Consider the following 22,983-nt stretch of genomic DNA (forward strand, 5'->3'; position numbering starts at 1 on the left):
ATGGACTGAATATAAATATTGCAGGCTTTAGATTCATTTCCTTTGTTGAACTGGTGTCTTGTTTACACTGAGTTGCTCGATATTTGTATTTCCAGTGCCAAGTTCATTGGAGCTACCCTGTTTACATTGTAAATTTCAGCTCTTCATGGCTGTCCTGTGTTTTTACAGTTGCATTAGTTTTAGTGTCCTAAATCTTTTTCTGCTGATGAACATGGCAAAGTTAACTGAAGAAATAAAAAAAATCCTACATTTATAATAGCGCCTTCCACAGACTCAGAACGTCCCAAAGCACTTTACAGCCAATTAAATACTTTTGAGGTGTAGTCACTGTTGTAATGCAGGAAGTGCGGTAGCCAATTTGCAGACAGCAAGGTCCCAGAAACAACAATGAGATGTTTTAGTGATGTTGGTTGAGGGATAAATATTGGCAAGGACACCAAGGAGTACTGCCATGGGATACTTCAAAATAGTGCCATGGGATCTTTTACATCCACCTGAGAGAGCAGACGGAGCCTCACTTTAACGTCTCATCCGAAAAACTGCAATTTTGGCAGTGCAGCTCTCTCTCTCTCTCTCTCTCTCTCTCTCTCTATCAGCACTGCACTGAAGTATTGGACTGAGTTATGTGCTCAAGTCTCTGGAGCAGGTCTTGAACCCACAATCTTCTGACTTGGGTGCTAATTTGAGTCCAGTCTCTTGTTTGGTAACCAAATGCTGTTAAGGATGGTATATATATTTCATTTTTGGAAAAACTAAGAGTAGTCTACTGCTGTCAAGGCTTCTGAAGACCTAATAAAATGAAAGTATCTACATACCCATGTTCAACCAAGATAGCAGTAATGAGGAACATATTCCTGTATCTGCATTTGCTGCTGGTATAAACAGGATGTTTTCGTTAAATTAGATTTTACTCTAATACAGGTACAACGTCCGAAATCCAGAAACGTCGCAACTGACTCCGTTCCGGTTTTTGGGGTTTTCCGAATTTCAGACAAGAAATTCAATAGTCTGAAATCCGGAATCCTCAACTGAATCCGTGCCGGGTTTTGAGCAGCGAGGTCTGAAATTTGGCAAAAACGAAAATCCAGCACGGATTAGGTCAAGGATTCCAGATTTCAGACTCCATCAGCGATGTGCAAAATGTCTGTTTTTTGGACAATTCCAGTTTTCGGAGTTCCGGATTTGGGACGTTGCACCTGTAGACCCATTATATTGCATATTTTGCAGTGACATTTTTGGTTTTGCATCAATGTAAAATCTGTGGTACAAAACCACTTGAAATGAATTTAGGCAAGTGGCATGAGACTATCTCAACCCCTGTTCATTTGATCCTGCGCAACTGCAAAAGTCTTTTGAGGGTACTCTGTGTTAAGTACAATGTTGAATTTTTTTTCTTAAATTTTCAAAAAAGGGTGCAAGGATAAACTCAGCAACTACAGTAGTGGGGAAGCTTTTAGAAATAATAATCAGGGACAAAGTTAACAGTAACTTGGACAAGTGTGGATTAATTAAGGAAAGCCAGCACAGATTTGTTAAAGGCAAATCGTGTTTAAGTAACTTGATCGAGTTTTTTGATGAGATAACAGAGAGGGTTGATGAGGTCAATGCGGTTGATGTGGTGTATATAGATTTCTAAAAGGTATTTGATAAAGTGCCACATGATAGGCTTGCCAGCAAAGTTGACACCCATGGAATAAAAGGAACGGTGGCAGCATGGATAAGAAATTGGCTAAAGTGACAGGGAACAGAGAGTAGTGGTGAACGGTTGTTTTTCAGACTGGAGGAAAGTATACAGTAGTGTTCCTCAGGGGTCGGTACTAGGATCACTTCTTTTCTTGTTATATATTAATGACTTGGACTTGAGAGTACAGGGTATAATTTCAAAATTTGCAGATGACACAAAACTTGGAAGTATAGTGAACAGTGGGGAGGATAGTGATAGACTTCAAGAAGACATAAACAGGCTGGTGAAATGGGCGGGCATGTGGCAGATTAAATTTAATGCAGCAAAATGCAAAGTGATACATTTTGGTAGGAAGAACAAGGAAAGCCAATATAAACTAAAGGGTACAATCCTAAAGCAGGTGCATGAACAGAGAAATCTGGCGTATATGTGCACAAATCGTTGAAGGTGTCAGGGATAAATAGAACCTTACAAAAGCAAAGTGAACTTTTAGAAACTTTTATAAACTTTGATGAACTTTTATAAAACACTGGTACGACCTTAACTGAAGTATTGTGTCCAATTCTGGGCACCACACTTTAGGAAGGATGTGAAGGCCTTAGAGAGGGTGCAGAAAAGATTTTTGAGAATGATTCCAGGAATGAGGGTCTTCAGTTATGTGGATGGACTAGGCTGGAGTTGTTCTCCTTAGAGCAGAGAAGGTTGAGAGTAGATTTGTCTGGACAGAGTAGATAGAGAGAAACACCATTGACAGAAGGATTGAGACCCAGATGACACAGATTTAAGGTGATTGGCAGAAGAACCAAAGGCGACATGAGGAAAAGCTTTTTTATGCAACAAGTGGTTAGGATCTGGAATGCACTGCGTGAAAGGGTGGTGGAGGCAGATTCAATCGTGGCTTTCAAAAGAGAGTTGGACAAGTACCTGAATGAAATATTTTGCAGGGCTATCTGGAAAAAGCGGCGGAGTGGGACTAGCTGAAGTGTTCTTGCAGAGAGCCGGCATGGGTTCAACAGGCCAAATGGCCTCCTTCTGTACTGTAACCATTTTATGATTCTATGAAAAATCTCCTTGCAGGAAATTTTCAGTTAAAGATTTATTATCTTTTTTTTTTTAAAAAGGTGCCAAACTATCAATGTGTATCTGTTGCCCATCATTTTATTCTTTCGTTGCAATTGGGCTGGGCATCAGCCTGCCATTAATGGCCAGCAAATTTGGTTCACCATTTGTTGGGCTGAATGGGTCTTCTCCCATGTCTGGTAATGGCACTGGGGAAAATGTAGTTACAAATGAAAGCTGTAAATGTCAGTTGTTTTTGTGTTGCTGCAGGGCTGTGGAGCCTGGCCTGCAATGTAACTGAGGCAAATTCCATAGCATTGGAAACTCCAGCAAAACATAATCCCAGCAAAACAAAATCCTTTCAAACAAGAGTGGTTCCATAATGTAAATTCAATAATGGAACATAAGAACAGGAGTAGGCAATTTAGCCCCTCACACCTGTTCCACCATTTAATGAAATCATGGCTGATTAGTGACCTAACTCCATATACTGCTTTTGCCCCGTATCTCTTAGTACCTTTTATTAACAAAAATCTATCAATCTCTGATTTAAACACTTCAGCTAGTCCCACTCCGCCGCCTTTTCCCCATAGCCCTGCAAATTTTTTAATTGCTTATAAACAATTATATATGTAAGGTTTTTTAATTGCTTATAAACAATAATATATTTAATTTATATCTTGGTATGATGCCTTGTTAATTGCAATACAATCTCCAGCGGACCTAGCAGTTTCTAGACCTAATTCCAAAATGGTACTCCTGGCAATGCTAGAGAGATCAGGTCAATAAAATATATATTTTTATAGACATGTTGAAGGAAGCATACTTTTTAACAAGGTTCATTCAGACAGAAACTGTCTGTAAAATATATTTTAGTGGCTTTAATTTGAAGTACATTGCTCCTTTAGTCCAATTATCAGTAGTAGCCTTAGGTCTAGCTCATTTTCTAACACTCCATTTACATAGTGCTGAACTTTTCAAGCCCAACCTGAGTTTTTTTTAAATCTTTTTTTACCCCTCGTTTTTCACTTTCACATTTACTTTTGTAATTTTCTTATTCCATTGAAATGCATTCTATTTTAAAACAATTGTGTGGTATTCCAGTTTTAGCTTGACGAAAGGTCATCAACCTAAAACGTTAACTCTGTTTCTTGCTCCACAGACGGATGCTGCCTGAGTATTTCCAGTATTTTCTGCTTTTATTTATAATTGATAGCTCTGCTGGCCAACTCCTGAAAAGGGATTGGGTCAGAGGCTGAACTGGCTTCTTGTCCACTTTTGGACAAAAGGACAAAAATTAATGATCTGGGTTAGTTTTGTGAGATCAGTAAGGGAGACAAGAATTGTACAAATCACCTTGTTTAACATAGAGCTGGTTACGGAAAGCTAGAGAAAGGGCTGACTAGAAAGGGTGAATGTTTATCCATGCTTTGTGTTTTCAATACAATGAGGAGGTTTGGATGAAGGAATAGAGAATTGTATATCCAAGTTTACAAAATTGTGTGGATGGAACATAAGAACAGGAGTAGGCAATTTAGCCCCTCACACCTGTTCCACCATTTAATGAAATCATGGCTGATTAGTGACCTAACTCCATATACTGCTTTTGCCCCGTATCCCTTGGTACCTTTTTTAACAAAAATCTATCAATCTCCGATTTAAATGTTACAATTGACCTAGCATCAATTGCCATTTGCTAAAGAGAGTTCCAAACTTCTACCCCTTTGTATTCTAGTCCTTTATATATAAAGGCCAGCATTCCATTAGCCTTTTTGATTATTTTCTGTACCTCGTCATCACATTTTAATGATCTTTGTGCATGGACCCCCAAATCTCTTTGGACCTCCACTGTTTCTAACTTTTCACCATTCAGAAAGTACCCTGTTCTATCCTTTTTAGGTCCAAAGTGGATGACCTCACATTTGCCACAGTTTTGCTCATTCTCATCTATTAATATATTTGTAATTTTATGCTTTCATCTACACTGCTTACAATACAACCTATCTTTGCGTTATCTGCAAACTTGGATATGTGGCTTTCTATCCAATCATCTAAGTCGTTAATAAATACGGTGAATAGTTGAGGCCTCAACACAGATCCTTGTGGGACACCACTAGTCACATCCTGCCAATTAGCGTACCTGCCCTTTATCCCTACTCTGTCTCCTGGCACTCAGCCAATTTTCTAACCAGGTCAATAATTTGCCTTTAATTCCATGAGCTTCAATTTTAGCTAATTTTCTCTTATGAGGGACTTTATCAAATGTCTTCTGGAAGTCCATATAAATAACATCCATAGACATTCCCCTGTCCGCTACTTTAGTCACCTCTTCAAAAAATTCAATCAGGTTCATCAGGCAAATCCATGTTGACTCTCTGATCAGCTGAAAATGTTCACAGTGTTCAATCACTCTATCCTTAATTATAGACTCTAGTAATTTCCCGACAACAGATGTTAGGCTAACTGGTCTATAATTCCCAGGTTTTCCCCCTCTCTCCTTTCTTAAATAGCATGTGAATGGGTGCAGGAAAGTACAAAGGAACATAGACAGACGAGATAACTTGGCTTGTATTCCCTTAAGTTTAGACGGTTGAGGATGATCTGATTGACCTATTTAAAATTATGAATGAATTCTTTCGGGTAGGTACAGAGAAACTATTTCCTCTGGCGAGGAATCCAGAAACAAGGGGGCCGAATCTTAAAATTAGAGCAAGGTCATTTAGGAATGAAATCGGAATCACTTTTTCACGCAAAGGATAGTGGAAATATGGAACTCGCTCCTTCAAAAGGATGTAGATGGATAAATTGAAATTTTCAAAACTGAGGTTGATATTTGTTATACAAGGGATATGGAATAAAGTAGCACACTCGCCTCTGAGTCAGAAGATTGTGGGTTCAAGTCCCAAATCTAAGTTGACACTCCAGTGCAGTGCTGAGGGAGTGCTGCACTGTCAGAGGTGCCGTCTTTCGGATGAAACGTTAAACCGAGGCTCCGTCTGCCCTCTCGGGTAGACGAAAAAGATCCCATGGCACTATTTTGAAGAAGAGCAGGGAAGTTATCCCCGGTGTCCTGGCCAATATTTATCCCTCAATCAACATCACTAAAAAACAGATGATCTGGTCATTATCACGTTGCTGTTTGTGGGAGCTTATTAGCTGCCGCGCAAATTAGCTGCCACGTTTCCCACATTACAACAGTGACTACACTTCAAAAGTACTTCATTGGCTGTAAATTGCTTTGGGACTTCCAGTGGTCGTGAAAGCACTATATAAATGCAAGGATTTCTTTCTTTAAAGGCCGATAAATGGAGTGGAGGTAAAGATCAGCCATGATCCAATTGAGTGGTAGAACGGGCTTGACTCCTGTTCCTATGGTCCTGAACTTAAGTTGATCTAAGATGAGATGTACTGTAACTTTTACTCTTACTCACTAACTATAATGCAAAGCAGCTTGGTGATTTGCATCTGGCATTATCTCACTAAGGCCTCAGGTCATGATATTGTTCAATTAGATATGGGCAATAAAGCTAAACTTCTGATCATGAGGATCCACTTGCAAGAGATCCAGTAACACTGAACCTGAGGGGCTATCGAGAGCAGACCTGGAATTTGTAACACAAATATTGTGATTTTCTTTATGAATGGTAATTTACCAAAATCTTCAAAATGACAGCATGTGTTAACAAATATTGGGACTTAAATCTTCCCAATTTATTTGGATGAAATAAGAGGCTAGTGTAATGATGTACTCCTTTTTGCAGGATGGGTTTGGAAATGTCTTCTTTTACATCTGGAACCGAGTTATGAATTCAGACAAGATTAACAAGATAAAAGTCTGCCCTCTGTGCTAATCGCTAGGATCCTAAGAGAAATAAGTTTGCCTCTTTCAAGTCAGTTCCTGGTGTATTTAAGTGGCAGTCTTACTTAAAGACCATAAGGATGTTATGGTATTGTGGGGATGTTTGCGGGGGTGGGGAGGAACGTAATTCTGATGTTGAAGTTAAGACATCTCCTTTAGCTTTTATAAATTTTAATTCCGTGTTGAGCTGTTTTTTTTTTATACTTTGCAGAATGTTAGAGAACTTTAAAAATATTCTGATTATTATTCTTTTTCCCTTACCAGATATTGCAGACACTTAACAAAGTCTGAAGAAAAACATTTTCCTGAAAGTTACCTGTTTGTGCTAAAACTGTTCTCCTTCCTGCTTGGGGTGGAGTTCTCCATACTACACAAGGAAGTTTGTCGGTTGGAACATAGATTGTTTGATATACCAGAAACATTAAAACCTAAAAGAAACTGCAAGAAAACTAAATAACTGTGGGTTCTACGAAGAAAGAAGACTAAATGGCACGAACAACTCTTGAATCTGAAATTGACAATTTTTGAATGTTAAGCTGTTTTACTAATTTTTTGAAGGCTGATTTAAAAATCTTATTCCAGTCCTTCACATAATAAACAGTTGCTCTGGGAGGAAAAAATAGGCAAATGAGAATAACTGTACGTGCCTCAAATAGGTGAAAAATCGATTTCAGTGAGATGTGTTTTAAGTTTGCTGTGTTGAACCTCACTGTTATTTCTGTTACTTGTTTATTGGATGTTTGTGGAAAGGGGGTTGCGTTTCCAAATCCATTTTTCAAAGAGAAGTATCTCATTGCACAATCCAATAGCCAAAATATGCCTCCATTAAACCAGTCTGATGAAGTGCACAAATTCTAATGCAGTTCAGTGTTTTTGCGTTGAGATGTCACATTGTCATTTTGACATAGAATGTCATAATTATGTCAATGCTTTCATAACCTATTTTTGAAGAATCTAATACTTAAATATTTCTCCTTATAATTTAATAAAGTTATGATTTTGTTATAACAACTCTTCATCCTGGAAGGATTTTTGGCGTCATCATTAACTGTTGGTTTCAATTGCTGTCTTGATGAGAGTCTTCAATGCTAATTTCTGCAACTCACCACCTCTTCCACCGTCCTTTGACTAACATTGTTGAAAGTTTCAAAGTCTATTCAAACGAAGACCATTAAAGGAAGATGATGATGATTGGGGGGGGGGTGCTTGTTTTGATTGACCAAATCAATGGCAAAACATACCCTTACCTGCTATCGCTAAAATGGTAGGCTATGATTCAGTCTTAAGTCTACTGGGCTTCCCCTTGCTCTTTTTGTGGCCAGTTTTCAATGATGTATTAAGTATAGAAAAACAGATAGGAGTTGACCATTTGACCCACTGAGTCTGCTCTGCCACTTTGTATGGTAGCTCTCTGTAGGGTTAGATTTTCTACCCATTAACTATGACTATGCAGAAAATCTCACTATATCTTTTTAATCTCATTTCGTTATACTTTCCCTATAAGGGTGATTCAATGATATGGCACTCTATGCAAGCACTGATTCCCATTTGGGAGCACCAAATTGCATAATCACCTCTCCTATCCCTTAATAACCTCACTCCCTTAGTCTCCCTTCTAAACACTTGACTTGATTTATGTATCTGTGGTTTTCTGGGGCAGTGCGTTTTCATAACCCTTTGTGTGGAGACATTTTTCCTGGATTTACTTTGAACTGGCTTATTTCTAATAAAGTGCTTTTGTTCCAGATTCCCTGATAGAGGGAAAATTCATGTTTCATCTAGCCAGCCAGTTTTCTTCATTACGTTAAACACCTGAATCAAGGCATCTCGTCTCATAACCCAAGTTTACAGTCTCTCCTCATAATTAAGTACTTTCATTCTATGTATTATTATTATCAGTTAGCACAAAGTTCCCTCCAAGGCCAGTATATTAATGCTAACTGCCCAAAATTGAACTCTATTGCGTGTGCTTTTCCATGCCCTTATTTCTAATGGCCATGGTCGTATTGGTCTGTCATAGAATTTGTTTGTGGTAGTGAGTGAATTTTTATCATCTGTATTGGAAATGTTAAGAATGAGTAAAGGCCATTTATATTTCCCAGGCCAATCTAGCATCCAACTGTGTTTTCAACATCTGCAATATCTGTGTCATAGAAACATAGAAACATAGAAAATAGGTGCAGGAGTAGGCCATTCGGCCCTTCTAGCCTGCACCGCCATTCAATGAGTTCATGGCTGAACATGCAACTTCAGTACCCCATTCCTGCTTTCTCACCATACCCCTTGATTCCCCTAGTAGTAAGGACTTCATCTAACTCCTTTTTGAATATATTTAGTGAATTGGCCTCAACAACTTTCTGTGGTAGAGAATTCCACAGGTTCACCACTCTGGGTGAAGAAATTCCTCCTCATCTCGGTCCTAAATGGCTTACCCCTTATCCTTAGACTGTGTCCCCTGGTTCTGGACTTCCCCAACATTGGGAACATTCTTCCTGCATCTAACCTGTCTAACCCCGTCAGAATTTTAAACGTTTCTATGAGGTCGCCTCTCATTCTTCTGAACTCCAGTGAATACAAGCCCAGTTGATCCAGTCTTTCTTGATAGGTCAGTCCCGCCATCCCGGGAATCAGTCTGGTGAACCTTCGCTGCACTCCCTCAATAGCAAGAATGTCCTTCCTCAGGTTAGGAGACCAAAACTGTACACAATACTCCAGGTGTGGCCTCACCAAGGCCCTGTACAACTGTAGCAACACCTCCCTGCCCTTGTACTCAAATCCCCTCGCTATGAAGGCCAACATGCCATTTTCTTTCTTAACCGCCTGCTGTACCTGCATGCCAACCTTCAATGACTGATGTACCATGACACCCAGGTCTCTTTGCACCTGCCCTTTTCCTAATCTGTCACCATTCAGATAATAGTCTGTCTCTCTGTTTTTACCACCAAAGTGGATAACCTCACATTTATCCACATTATACTTCATCTGCCATGCATTTGCCCACTCACCTAACCTATCCAAGTCGCTCTGCAGCCTCATAGAATCCTCCTTGCAGCTCACACTGCCACCCAACTTAGTGTCATCCGCAAATTTGGAGATACTACATTTAATCCCCTCGTCTAAATCATTAATGTACAGTGTAAACAGCTGGGGCCCCAGCACAGAACCTTGCGGTACCCCACTAGTCACTGCCTGCCATTCTGAAAAGTCCCCATTTACTCCTACTCTTTGCTTCCTGTCTGACAACCAGTTCTCAATCCATGTCAGCACACTACCCCCAATCCCATGTGCTTTAACTTTGCACATTAATCTCTTGTGTGGGACCTTGTCGAAAGCCTTCTGAAAGTCCAAATATCCACATCAACTGGTTCTCCCTTGTCCACTCTACTGGAAACATCCTCAAAAAATTCCAGAAGATTTGTCAAGCATGATTTCCCTTTCACAAATCCATGCTGACTTGGACCTATCATATTACCTCTTTCCAAATGCACTGCGATGACATCCTTAATAATTGATTCCATCATTTTACCCACTACCGATGTCAGGCTGACCGGTCTGTAATTCCCTGTTTTCTCTCCCTCCTTTTTTAAAAAGTGGGGTTACATTGGCTACCCTCCACTCCATAGGAACTGATCCAGAGTCAATGGAATGTTGGAAAATGACTGTCAATGCATCCACTATTTCCAAGGCCACCTCCTTAAGTACTCTGGGATGCAGTCCATCAGGCCCTGGGGATTTATCGGTCTTCAATCCCATCAATTTCCCCAACACAATTTCCCGACTAATAAGGATTTCCCTCAGTTCCTCCTCCTTACTAGACCCTCCGACCCCTTTTATATCCGGAAGGTTGTTTGTGTCCTCCTCAGTGAATACCGAACCAAAGTGCTTGTTCAATTGGTCCGCCATTTCTTTGTTCCCCGTTATGACTTCCCCTGATTCTGACTGCAGGGGACCTACGTTTGTCTTTACTAACCTTTTTCTCTTTACATATCTATAGAAACTTTTGCAATCCGTCTTAATGTTCCCTGCAAGCTTCTTCTCGTACTCCATTTTCCCTGCCCTAATCAAACCCTTTGTCCTCCTCTGCTGAGTTCTAAATTTCTCCCAGTCCCCGGGTTCTCTGCTATTTCTGGCCAATTTGTATGCCACTTCCTTGGCTTTAATGCTATCCCTGATTTCCCTTGATAGCCACGGTTGAGCCACCTTCCCTTTTTTATTTTTACGACACTATCCTGACTGGCATTCTTGACATTTAATCACATTTTGTGTGTAGATCCTTCAGATACATCTGATCTAAATTTAATTTTTACTAGTTTATAGTTAACAACGTCTGATCCTACCGTACTGCTTTATTTTGAAGTAATCAGGCTTTACATTGAGCAATATAAAATATTAAATGGCTTAATGAGGCCAACCCCTTAATCATCTCTCTCGTCTGTCGAGATTGATATTTTAAAATGCTTTTCTTCATAGCTCAACCCCCTCCCAATACTTGAAATCATTCTGGTTAATCCTTGCACTTTTTCCAGTACTTGCACACCCCTTTTGTAGCATAACAAGCAGAGCTATACGAATGTGATCTGATCAGTATATTATACAGCCTCACCATAACCTCAGTAAAATGGTATTCTAATTATATCAATGTTAACTTTTAAATTGTGTTACTGCATTGTCTAAACCAGAGGTTCCCAAACTCTTTGGAGATTCATGTCCCACATCTCCCCCCCCCCCCCCCCCCGCCACAAACCCAACCTACAAGAAACAGCACATTGCGATTGAGAATCAGTAAATGTGAATCCCAAGAACAAGTAGGAAGGATCATATTTCCTATTTTCTTTGCCGGCTCTACTTGTTTCTTACCTAAGCTCCATTCATTCACAATTATTGAACACCAATCATCAAGCTGATATCAGTTATATAGCGCAGGAGCTGGGGATGGGATGGGGGCGCTGCTGATCGGGCATGAGCACATTGGTCAATGATGCTTTGGTGCTAATCTCAGGATTTGAAAGAAAGACTTGGATTTATATACCGCTCTATAAATCCACAACCACCGAACGTCTCAAAGCGCTTTACAGACCATGAAGTACTTTTGGAGTGTAGTCACTGTTGTAATGTAGGAAACGCGTCAGCCAATTTGCGGACAAGCAAACTCCCACAATCAGCAATGTGATTATGACCAGATAATCTGTTTTTGTTATGTTGATTGAGGGATAAATATTGGCCAGGACACTGGGGAGGACTCTCTTCGTTAACCGTGTTTGGGAACCACTGGTCTAGATGTTGATTGTGATGAGTTCTATTGTCCGAATCTGCTGGGTTTTTTCCCAAGTTGTGTTGCACTTATGTTGTATATTATGTCCTCCAATTTACATTTATAAATATTTCATTTTTTCTGCTATTTGCACAAATGATTCAAATCCTTAGTTGCTACCTTTATTTACTGCTATTTCTATTTAATGTCATCATCAATTTGGCGGTCAGGTAGTTTCCAGAAAATAATATATTTTTCTTCCTGTTTTATAAGTTGTGTTGAAACATTTCTAAAATGGGCTCCAAGTGCTTTATTGGAAACTGAAGTGGCTGCACAGATACTTCATCTGATTTGCAGTTGGGGAATACTTTTTAATCAAATGAAATCTTTTACTTACATTCCTTCAGGGCAGACAACAATGCAATTCCTGGTTATTGTTGAGTGTTCAAATAAGCAAGATTACTTGTATTATAATTTATTCTTTGTGCATCGGTTCTGGCAGACCTGCAGGCAGCAAGGATTTTATTAATCCCTCCTACCTTTTGCAGGTGATCTGTAGCTATCGCTGCAGCTCACTGTGTTAATGCTCAGGTTACAAATAAGCCACTGTCAACTGTCACTGCTCAACACTCGTACTGCTGTCAACCTTTTCAGCCTTGCTATTTCTCATCAGTGTAGCGGGATAGATTCCCCCCTTAAATGTGTGTAATTAAAGCCCTAATGGTAATGTAGTAGACAGGTAGAATTAGGGGATAAAGTCCTTAACAAATAATTACATAAAATTGCAGCACCAAGAGATTAAAAGATTAATTAATGGAGTAAGATAATGTACAAAATGACAGCTGTAATTATGCAGCCTCTCATTGGAGGAGTAATGTTTGCAATAAATATACAATAAATGTTGTGGAAGCAAGACCACAGACAGGTAGAGGTAAAATTCTTATCGAAATACCCAATCAGACCTGCACCACTTACTCCTCTATGACCTGAAGAATATTTACCAAATTAGTTAATGTTCCTTATAAGTAAGATTACTTAAAAGTTTTAAAAATAAGTTAAAAGGACTTTAAAGTGTATAGTTATGCTTCTAGTCAGTATGATTATCACTTTAGGTAGCTGGAGGTATCCATAGCAATATTGATAAAGCCTCTTCTAGTACAAGAGGGACAGGAAATTTAAAATCATACTCTCTTTTGGTCTTCTCCTGGAGAACTATACACAAACACCACCTAAGCTAACATCTGCCGTGTGTAAAATTTTATTTATAATATATATTTTTCTCCTCGTCACTTCGCTGTTTTCAGTCGATTAAATTCCCAAAACAACATGAATCCATAGAAGGATATCTTTTTTTTTTAAAAACAAAATCGGGCTTTCCACACTTCATTCTTCAAAATTGCTTACACAGTTTACTCCCTCTGCAATATTTGGTTCTCAGTAATTGCCTCTCTGCTTAAAAATATTGTAATGTGGCAACTCATCAGCTAAATGAAAGTCCTTTTGGCTTAGCGACATGAAGGGTTAATGCCCATGTTGCATCTATTTATGATGCCCAGGAGTCATGATATCTTGCTATCTGATGGAAGTTATGTGCCCTTTTGTGTTTATGTCTCCTTGCTACAGGGAATGTGATGAAGGTGTTGCCCCTTGCAAACACTGCATCTGTATTTATTTGATTATGGGCCAACTGGCTAATCTGGAAGATGTCTCCTGATTCCAGGAGCTTAAAAGCTTTATGCTGTGAAATCTTCATTGGCAGGGCAAGAGCTGTCCAAGGTTTTGATTCTTTGCAGGTCAGTCTGCTGAAGCAAAGATTTAGCTGTCTGTGCCACTGGGGCAAGATGTCTCACTAGCCCAATGAAAGTCTCCAAAATAAATATGGTAGGTTGCATAACTTAATCGAGGCCTAGCATAAGAAAGAAAAATAAAGTTGCATTTATATAGCGTCTTTCACAACCACCAGACATCTCAAAGCACTTTACAGCCAATTAAGTACTTTTGGAATGTAGTCACTGTTGTAATGTGGGAAACACGGCAGCCAACTTGCACACAGCAAACTCCTACAAATAGCAAAGTGATAATGACCAGCTGATCTGTTCTTGTTATGTTGATTGATTGGCCAGGACACCGGGGAAAACTCTCCTGCTCTTCTTTGAAATAGTGCCATGGGATCTTTTACGTCCACCTGAGAGGGGAGACAGGACCTCCGTTTAATGTCTCATCTGAAAGACGGCACCTCCGACAGTGCAGCACTCCCTCAGCATTGCACTGGAGTGTCAGCCTAGATTTATGTGCTCAAGTGCCTGGAGTGGGACTTGAACCCACAACCTTCTGGATCAGGCGAGTGAGCTGACACTGCAGAGGATCAGGTGGAGGAGAAGGAAATGGAGGATGTACGGTTCAGCCTGGAAGATTGATACTCAGTAATTGATTTTCATATGGATGGGCAATACGTACCAAATTCTATACCCAAAGATTTGCCAGAAAATTGTGTGGACAATGTCATGACAGTCTGGCCACAAAGTGCCAGGTGCTTTCTAAGGCCATTTAAATTGCAGATACAAAATTGGGCAGCTCAAAAAAGATCTCTAGTGTCAGCTGTGGCTCAGTGAGTAGCATTCTCACCTCTGAGCACAAAAAGCTAGGCTGACACTCCAGTTAAACCACAGCCCATCTGCTCTCTTAGGTGGATGTAAAAGATCCCATGGCACTATTTCGAAGAGCAGGGTTATCCCTGGTGTCCTAGCCAATATTTATCCTTCAATCAACAAAACAAAAACATTGGCCCTGAAATTCCGTTTTGGCCTTCCTGCGGGCATTTTAGAGAAAAAATACACACCTACCTTAAGCTGCTGCCCACGTTCGACTTTCCGATGCTGAGGCCTTTCCTGACTGCCAGTTGCAGCACGTGCACGTCAACGCGTGCGCAAGCCTACAGCTGGAGTCACATGGCTCTGGGCAGCCAATTAGGTAAATCATCATAGTAATACGAGTTCTGCTGGGTCCTAAACTCCTATTATTATGATTGTGATAGAGCCCCAAACACCTAAAACACTAAAAAAAAAGAAAAAAATTACACTACATTCATTCAATTAAAGTTATCAATGTCTTTAAAAAAAAATTCCTGATTTTTAAAAAAGTTTTTTAAGGCGAAAGATTTTTAAGGACATTTGTAAGCGTAAATATCATAAATTTCCACTTACAAATATCCTCGCTCCTGTGATGCGGCCATCTGTCAAGCCAGAAACTTGACAGATCGGAAATGCCGGTTTCCAGCGCATGTGCATTGCGCGCTGGAAATTGGCATTTCCGATGCCTTCCCGGGTCTGTCGGAACTCCATACGGAATTGTTGGCCCATTATCTGGTCATTATCGCATTGCAGTTTGTGGGAGCTTGCTATGTGCAAAATGGCTGCCGCGTTTCCTACATTACAACCGTGATTATACTCTAAAAGTACTTCATTGTCTGTAAAGCGCTTAAGGATGTCTAGTGGTCATGACTGGCGCTATACAAATGCAAGTCTTTTTTTTAAATGAATTTTCTAATCGGAATGCTCACTTTATGCCTGAAAATCTGCTCTATTGAATTCTAAGTTCTTGTCTACAAATCATTCCTTAGTCTCACCCACACCATATTTCTGCAACCTCTCCAGCCCTTTCCTTTATTCCTCTATCCGACATCCTTTGCATCCCCCCCCCCCACCCCCCCCTTCCACTTTTGCACCAGTGGCAGCACCTTCAGCTGTCTTAGCTTAACTAGTCCTTCACTAAACCCCCTCAATAAATTCTCCTCACATTCAAAAGCATCATCAAAACCTGGGGCGAAAAATTTGGGGGCTTTACGCCGCACATTACCGGCAAAAAATGACACAAGAGTGTTGGCCACCACTCTTTCACCAAATGGTGGCGGGTACTATGGTGTCCTCCATTTTCGATGACCCATAGCACTGTCAGGAAGAGCACCCTGCAACAAAAAAAAGGTAGATTGGTGATGTCAGTGCCTCTTAAAGGTAAGTTTGCATTTATGTTTTTGACTTTAACATGGATTGCAGCAAGTCACTACTTCAATAAATGTTTTTAAAGTGTTTAGGAAGTGCTACTGAACACTTGCAAGGCCTCGAATGGTAAAGGAAGACCTCTGAGCAAACAGGAAATACTAAACAGGTCTGGCAACATCTGTGGAGAAACAGAGTTCATGTTTCAGAGCGAGATGCTGCCTGACCTGCTGAGTATTTCCAGCATTTTATGCTGTCATTTCACATTTACAGCATCCACACGCAGAAGGAAGAGGAGAAAACAGACGGAAGGATGCATCACAGACAGCCCCTTTGTGGCCGGGATATCTGGGATGGAATCATCTGCCTGTGGTGCGAGTGACCATAATTCCAATTCCTACTCCTGCTCCTAATTCTTATGCTATGTTCTATATATTGGTAAGATACAAACTGCAGACATATGGTGGGAATCTGAACTTCCCTACCCAGTGGAAACTGGGCGGGGTAAGTTCAAATGGAACAAGAGACTTGCTCGCTGCCCTCCTGCCCCTGTGCCGCCGAATGCCATTTTAAATTACAGGCACCTATTACAGCTATCTGAAGTCGCCGGGTCCTCCTTTAGCTATGATGATTAGGTCCCGATGGCCAATTTAACATTGGCCTGAGCAGGGAACCGGCTACGGCTTTCCTGACAGACTGAAACCAGCGGCATTAGGATCAGTATGAGGAGAGCTCCTCTGGGCCACAAAGAAAAGTCTAGGCCTCCTCTGTCTGCACTCCCCAACCCCCTCACCCCCTGCAGCCAAACTCTTTTTCTCAAATCATTGACCTCCCTGCAATCTCCTGCTTCCCTCCATCCCTGTCTCATCCCTGCATCTACCGTGGATCTGGAGGACGTCTTCCGAGACGCCCAATTTTAACGGCTAGGCAGCTGCTTTATGCCGACTTCCTGGCTGTTTTGGTTGGCAAGACAGCCAGCAGCATGTTAATGAGGCCTAATGATTAGAATCGGTTTGCTTCTTGCTAACGCTCCCGGGCAGGCTGACTGCTTACTAGGCCGCATTCCTGCCTGGGAGTTAAAAATTGCCTCATAGTCCTGTGTTTTTCACTTCTATGCTCACAATCCCACGGTATTCTACCCATTCATTTTAACAGACAGAAAGTCACAGGTTGATGAGTGCAGAAGCAGAAAGGCCCAGCCACAACATCCAACAGATATGCTCGAAGGCTTATTTCAAATTAGAGATCCAATATATATATATATATACATATATAGAGTGACAGTAATTCTTTTCCCATGTTTTTTAACCCCAAGGCAAGATCATTTGCTTCAGAGAGGGGAGTTCCTTAATGGTGAGAACTGACAAAACTGAACATGTAGGGACTTGCAGAGTCCGTTGTCAATCAGCTTTCTCTCAAACCTGTGATAACATCAATGTACCATGAGCATCTAAATTGCGAAACTAAGAGGCTGTCTCAGTCTTCATAGAATGATAGAAATTTACAGCACAGAAGGAAGCCATTCGGCCCATTGTGTCTGTGCCAGAAGAGCAATCCAGCCTAATCCCACTTTCAAGCTCTTGGTCTGTGGCCTTGTAGGTCACAGCACTTCAAGTGCACATCCAAATTAAATGCAATGAGAGTTTCTGTCTCTACCACCCTTTCAGGCAATGAGTGCCAGATCCCCGCCATCGTCTGGGTAAAAAGGCTTCTCCTCATCTCCCCTCTAATCCTTCTACCAATTACTTTAAATCTATGCCCTCCGGTTATAGATTACTCTGCTAAGGGAAATAGGTCCTTCCTATCCACTCTGTCCAGGTCCCTCATGATTTTATACATCTCAATTAAATCTCCCCTCAGCATCCTCTGTTCCAAAGAAAACAATCCCAGCTTATATTTCCCCATAGCTAAAATTCTCCAGTCCTGGCAACATCCTCATAAATCTCCTCTGTACGCTCTCTGGTGTAATCATATATTTCCTTTTATGTGGTGGCCAGAATTGTACACAGTATAATAGCTGTGGCCTAAATTAGTGTTTTATATAATTCAAGCATAACCTCCCTGATCTTACATTTTATGCTTTGGCTAATAAAGGAAAGTATCCTGTGTGCCTTCTTAACCACCTTATCTACTTGCCCTGCTACCTTCAGGGATCTGTGGACATGCACTTCAAGGTCCCATCTGTTCCTCTACACTTCAGTATTCTACCATTTTTTGTGTATTCCCTTGTCTTATTTGCCCTCCCAAATGCATTACCTCACACCTCTCTGGATTAAGTTCCATTTGCTCTTTTCTGCCCACCTGACCAGTCCATTGATATCTTCCTGCCGTTACAGCTTTCTTCCTCACTATCAACCACATGCCAATTTTTGTATCATCAGCAAACTTCTTAATCATGCCTCTTACATTGAAGTCTAAATCATTGATATATACCACAAAAAGCAAGGGACCTAGTACTGAGCCCTACAGAACCCCACTGGAAATAGCCTTCCAGTCACAAAAACACCTTTTGATCATTACCCTTTGCTTCCTGTCACTGAGCCAATTTTGGATCCAACTTCCCACTTTCCCTTGGATCTATAGGATTTTACTTTTTTGACCAGTCTGCCATAACTAAAATTCTCCAGTCCTGGCAACATCCTCTACCAACATCCTCTACCTTGTTAAAAGCCTTGCTAAAATCCAATAGACTACATCAAATGTGCTATCCTCATCAACCCTCCTTATTACCTCTTCAAAAAATTCATTCAAGTTAGTCAGACAAGACCTTCCTGGGTTTAGGATATTGGATTATTGGGTTTAGGATAAATGGACCATTTATCCATGGCAAATAATCCAAATCTTGTTATTGTGAAGTATTTACATGATATGAGCATGCTATGTCTCAATGGTTTTAATAAATCGCTCTGTTGTTTCAAGTTACCTGTTACTCGCTAATATGTAATTATTCTCTCCTTCATTTTGGTAATTGTTGATGATCCTTGTTTCTGTGAGGCTGTTAGATGAATTTCAATCTGCTGATTGGTGTTATCCCTATACATTGTCACATGTGTGGACTTGTTTGGATCCTTGCATATTACTTTTTAAATCTGAGTTGTCTCTTTTCTATCTTCTCCGATCCGCATTGTCAATTGCAGTAGTTATTGTTTCTCATTAGCAAAAATGTGGAAAGCAGGTTCTGCAGCAGTATTTCTTGTGTGCATTGTTTTTCACTCAAAATTCTCCTAGTTTACCAATGTTTATTTTCTTACATAGTCTCATTACTATATATATGTATAAGTCACATTTATGATCTGGTGTGTGGAACAAGCCTACACTAGGTATGTTTGTTACATTTTTTTTTGGTTGTTACTCTAGTTTTGGCTTCTGTGTTTTGGACTACTCTTGAAGGTGAGTCTTAACTCCTGAAGTCCTCTAGGTTTTCATTTGCCTGAATAATTAGGTAAAATTCATAGCATGCCCAGGAAACAAACAGATAACAATTTTAGATTCTTCTGACTACTGTTTTTGTCCTATGCTTTCACAGAGCTCAATTTTGCCCAACGCCGTTTGCCAGAGTTACACCTGTTTTTCTGGGCCAGAAATATTCTAAAAATATTTGTGGCAAGTTTCCCTGCTGTATTTTTCAAAATTGACGCCGTGCAGCCTGTCCAGTCACCTCAGGGGGGTGGAGCCTGCTGTCTGCGCCGAAAAGATGATGCCGCATCTGCGCATGCACAGAAACAAAAGGAAATCTTTGACATTATTCCTATGGGCGCGCAGTACAGCTCCCGGTCTGCAATTTTTGGCCATTTTTAAAGAGCCAGTTTTGTGTGTGAGAACGTTGAGTGCTGTGTGAGAGCATTATAAAAATCGGAGCTGCAATACAAGACGCAACACAGTGCAAGGACCAAGAATTTCTTACAGGATGAAGTGGAGGCACTAGTTACTGTGATTGAGGCCAGGTAGCTGGAGCTGGACACCAGCAGAGGTCACATAAAAATTTCAGCCAAAGAAATTAAGAAACGCTGGAACCAATTTACAGAAGATTACTGTACCATGGTGACCACCCCGAGATCTGGAGGCCAGTGTAAAAAGAAGTGGTAGCACCTTGGTCAAGTAGTTAGTGTAAGTAATACTGTATTTTCATTTATTCAATGCAATTGTAATTGTAATGTAAATGTGACCAGCTGCATATGTCCCATCCAGCAGAAAGACACCCTCTCTAAAAAGTTGTATTTTCATCTTTGCAGAGGAAAGTGGCACATAACAAAAGGAAAAGAACTCGAACAGGAGGAGGCCCAGCAAATCTGCACCCACTGACACCCTTGGAAGAGAGGGTCACTGCTTTGATGGGTCCTGCTTGGAGAAAAGCAACCACCACTGTACAAACTGGGCCCACACTCGAGGGAGAGGGCAAGTCCTGCAAATTCCACAGTCTGGCTTTGCTAAATGTTAAGTACTGCGCGGGCTAGCCATGCTTTGATTCATGGGGATGTCTCCGTCAGCTACGCTTCGGTTAGTGCAATGTGCTATCATTCATCGTGGTCCTTCAAATCAGCCTGCAGCTTGTGAGCCTACTCATGCCACCCACCCTGCCCCCTCTTCTGCTGCTAACCATTTGTCTGTGTTCTGTTATATTTTGCAGAACTTGAGGCCAACCTTGATGATGCAGAAGAAGATTCAGATGAGGACGAGCCTGAAGAGGAGAACATCTTCCAATCCCACCTTCTGGACCAAGAGCATGGGGGTGAAGGGAAGGGATGGATGAAGTCCCCACTGTTATACTCACTTTTGAGGAAGTGCAGGTGCCACCCATTGAGGTGTCAGCCCCATCCCCGACTAGTGGTTTGAGTGTTGATGGGACATTCCATGGTTTCCCAACCTCCGAGGCTGGGGATTCCAGTGGGATGCAGCAAGGCACATCCAGGGCCCCACCGTTCCAGGTTGCGGGTCCCAGTGGGATGCAGCGAGGCACACCAGGGTGAGGAGGGGAAGGAGAGCTCGACCGCACTCTCCTGAGGTGCAGGATCTAACAGATGTGGTTCAGATGATGGCAATGAGTGCGGAAAGCATTGACCTTACCCGATCACTCCTGGACACCATCAGTGGGGTGGGTGATGAGGTATCGGGACTGTCGGGAGAAATAACAACACTCTCACGAGAAATGGGAATGATGTCCAGGACCATGAGTGAGGGAATATCTCAGTCAGCTGAAATCATATCAGTGACCATGATGGAGGGAATGTCACAGGTAGTTCAGAAACTCTCAGTAACCATGAGGGAGGGAATGTTGCAGGTAGTTGAGACACTTTTGCTCAACATGAGGGAGGGAATGTTGGAGGTCGTTGAGACACTGTCCGGGCGCATGAGGGATGGAATGTTGGAGTTAGCTGCTGCAATAAGGGAACACACCCAGACCCTGCGGCACCCATTGACAGAATCAACTGCCACTCCCGCTTCAATCCCCAGACCAACGTCTGAAGAGCCCCAAGCTGGGCCCTCCATATTGCCGCCTTTCCCATCCCCCAACAAGTGCGCATTACCTGAGATGTTAGAAAGAATAAGCTTGGTACCAACCCCAGAAACACTGCCCCACTGCATGCGGCCAGAGGTGGAGTCACTAAGACCAAGATGGAGGAGAGATGGGTCGAATAAGGTGGAGGAGAGATGGGTCGAATAAGGTGGAGGAGAGATGGGTCCAGCCTTTCTTTGCTGCTGTTGTTGTTATTATTGTTGTTACTGTTGTAATTGTTGTTCTCAAATTAAATGTTTTTTGTAAGTTATGTAAATTTACAAGTTTAAAGTTAGTAAGTTATCTTAAAGTTTGTAAGTGATCTTACCTGAAAACGTTAAAGTTTGATACAAGAATATTTTCTACGCGAGAGCGTTATATCTGACATGTTTCAGCAGCAGCCAGAAGGGCAGAGCTGGCTACTGGAAGACAAAGGGTATGGCCTTGCCACCTGGCTCATGACGCCCCACGTGTATCCCGGACAGAAGCTGACTGGGAATACAACATGTCACACATTGCAATGCACAGCATCATCGAGAAGACCATTGGCATCTTGAAACAGCATTTCCGATGCCTGGACCATTCCGGAGGCTACTTGCAATACTCCCCTGAGATTGTCGGTCAGTTCACTATCGTGTGCTGCATAACTTAGCCATCATGAGGCAGCAGGAGCTAGTAGTAGAAGACCCACCTGCAGCTGAATAAAATATATTTTACATTATAACTGAATCATTTACATTATTTGTTCGATTATTAACATAACTATTGGAACTCAAGAAGAATCATTTTCATTATTTGTTCGATTATTAACAAAACTTTTGAAGTAAACAAGAATCATTTCCATCATTTGTTCCATTAACACAACACAATATTGTGGAACAGCTCCAAACAGTAAACATGGTCCATGTGGAATAGTTGTCACTGAGCCCTCAGGCAGCAAAGCGTTGACGGATGAGCTGCTGGTGCAAGGCTCGAGCAATCGTTAAAGGGGCACGACGGCCCGCCCTCCTCCGCCGTCGTGTTCCAGGTTCAGGTAGTTGTATGGCTTCCTCGTCTTCCTCCCGCTCGTCATCTGCATCTTCCTCATCATTATCATCAGCCACTCTCACCACAGGTGGGTCTTCTACCAGCTGCTGCTGCCTCATGATGGCTAAGTTATGCAGCATGCAGCACACAACAGTGAACCGAACCGACAATCTCAGGGGAATATAGCAAGTAGTCTCCGGAATGGTCCAGGCATCGGAAACGCTGTTTAAAGATGCCAATGGTCCTCTCTATGATGCTGCATTTCACAATGTGCGTCATGTTGTATTCCCGGTCAGCTTCCGTCCGGGGGCGTTATGAGCCAGGTGATGAGGCTGTAGCCTTTGTCTCCCAGTAGCCAGCTCTGCCCTTCTGGCTGCTGCTGAAACATGGCAGATATAACGCTCTTGCATAGGTTGAATGCATCATGGGTGCTCCCAGGGTATCTTGCATTGACAGACATGATGCAATGTATGTCATCACACACGAGCTATGCGTTAATGGAGTGGAAGCCTTTTCTGTTCCTGTACATCTCGGAATCCTCCAAAGGTGCTCGAAAGGCGATGTGGGTACAATCAATGCAGCCCTGTACCTTTGGGAAGCCAGCAATCCTGGAGA

General features: G+C 41.6%; 1 protein-coding gene across 3 annotated transcripts in view; it reads left to right on the plus strand.

The window, feature by feature from the left end:
• Positions 1-7,613, plus strand: part of taf1b (TATA box binding protein (Tbp)-associated factor, RNA polymerase I, B) — a 70,575-nt gene extending 62,962 nt beyond the window's left edge. For 2 of the 3 annotated variants that reach the window (XM_070884975.1, XM_070884976.1), the window contains one exon: positions 6,867-7,613. In XM_070884975.1, coding sequence (XP_070741076.1) covers positions 6,867-7,059 — 193 coding nt within the window. In that variant the 3' untranslated portion in view covers positions 7,060-7,613. Of the gene's footprint in view, positions 1-6,863 lie in introns of all 3 variants that reach the window. The other variant, XM_070884977.1, reaches the window with a different exon arrangement.
• Positions 7,614-22,983: the final 15,370 nt, after the last annotated feature.

Source organism: Pristiophorus japonicus, chromosome 7, assembly GCF_044704955.1.
Source record: "Pristiophorus japonicus isolate sPriJap1 chromosome 7, sPriJap1.hap1, whole genome shotgun sequence".
Classification (NCBI taxonomy): Eukaryota; Metazoa; Chordata; class Chondrichthyes; family Pristiophoridae; genus Pristiophorus; species Pristiophorus japonicus.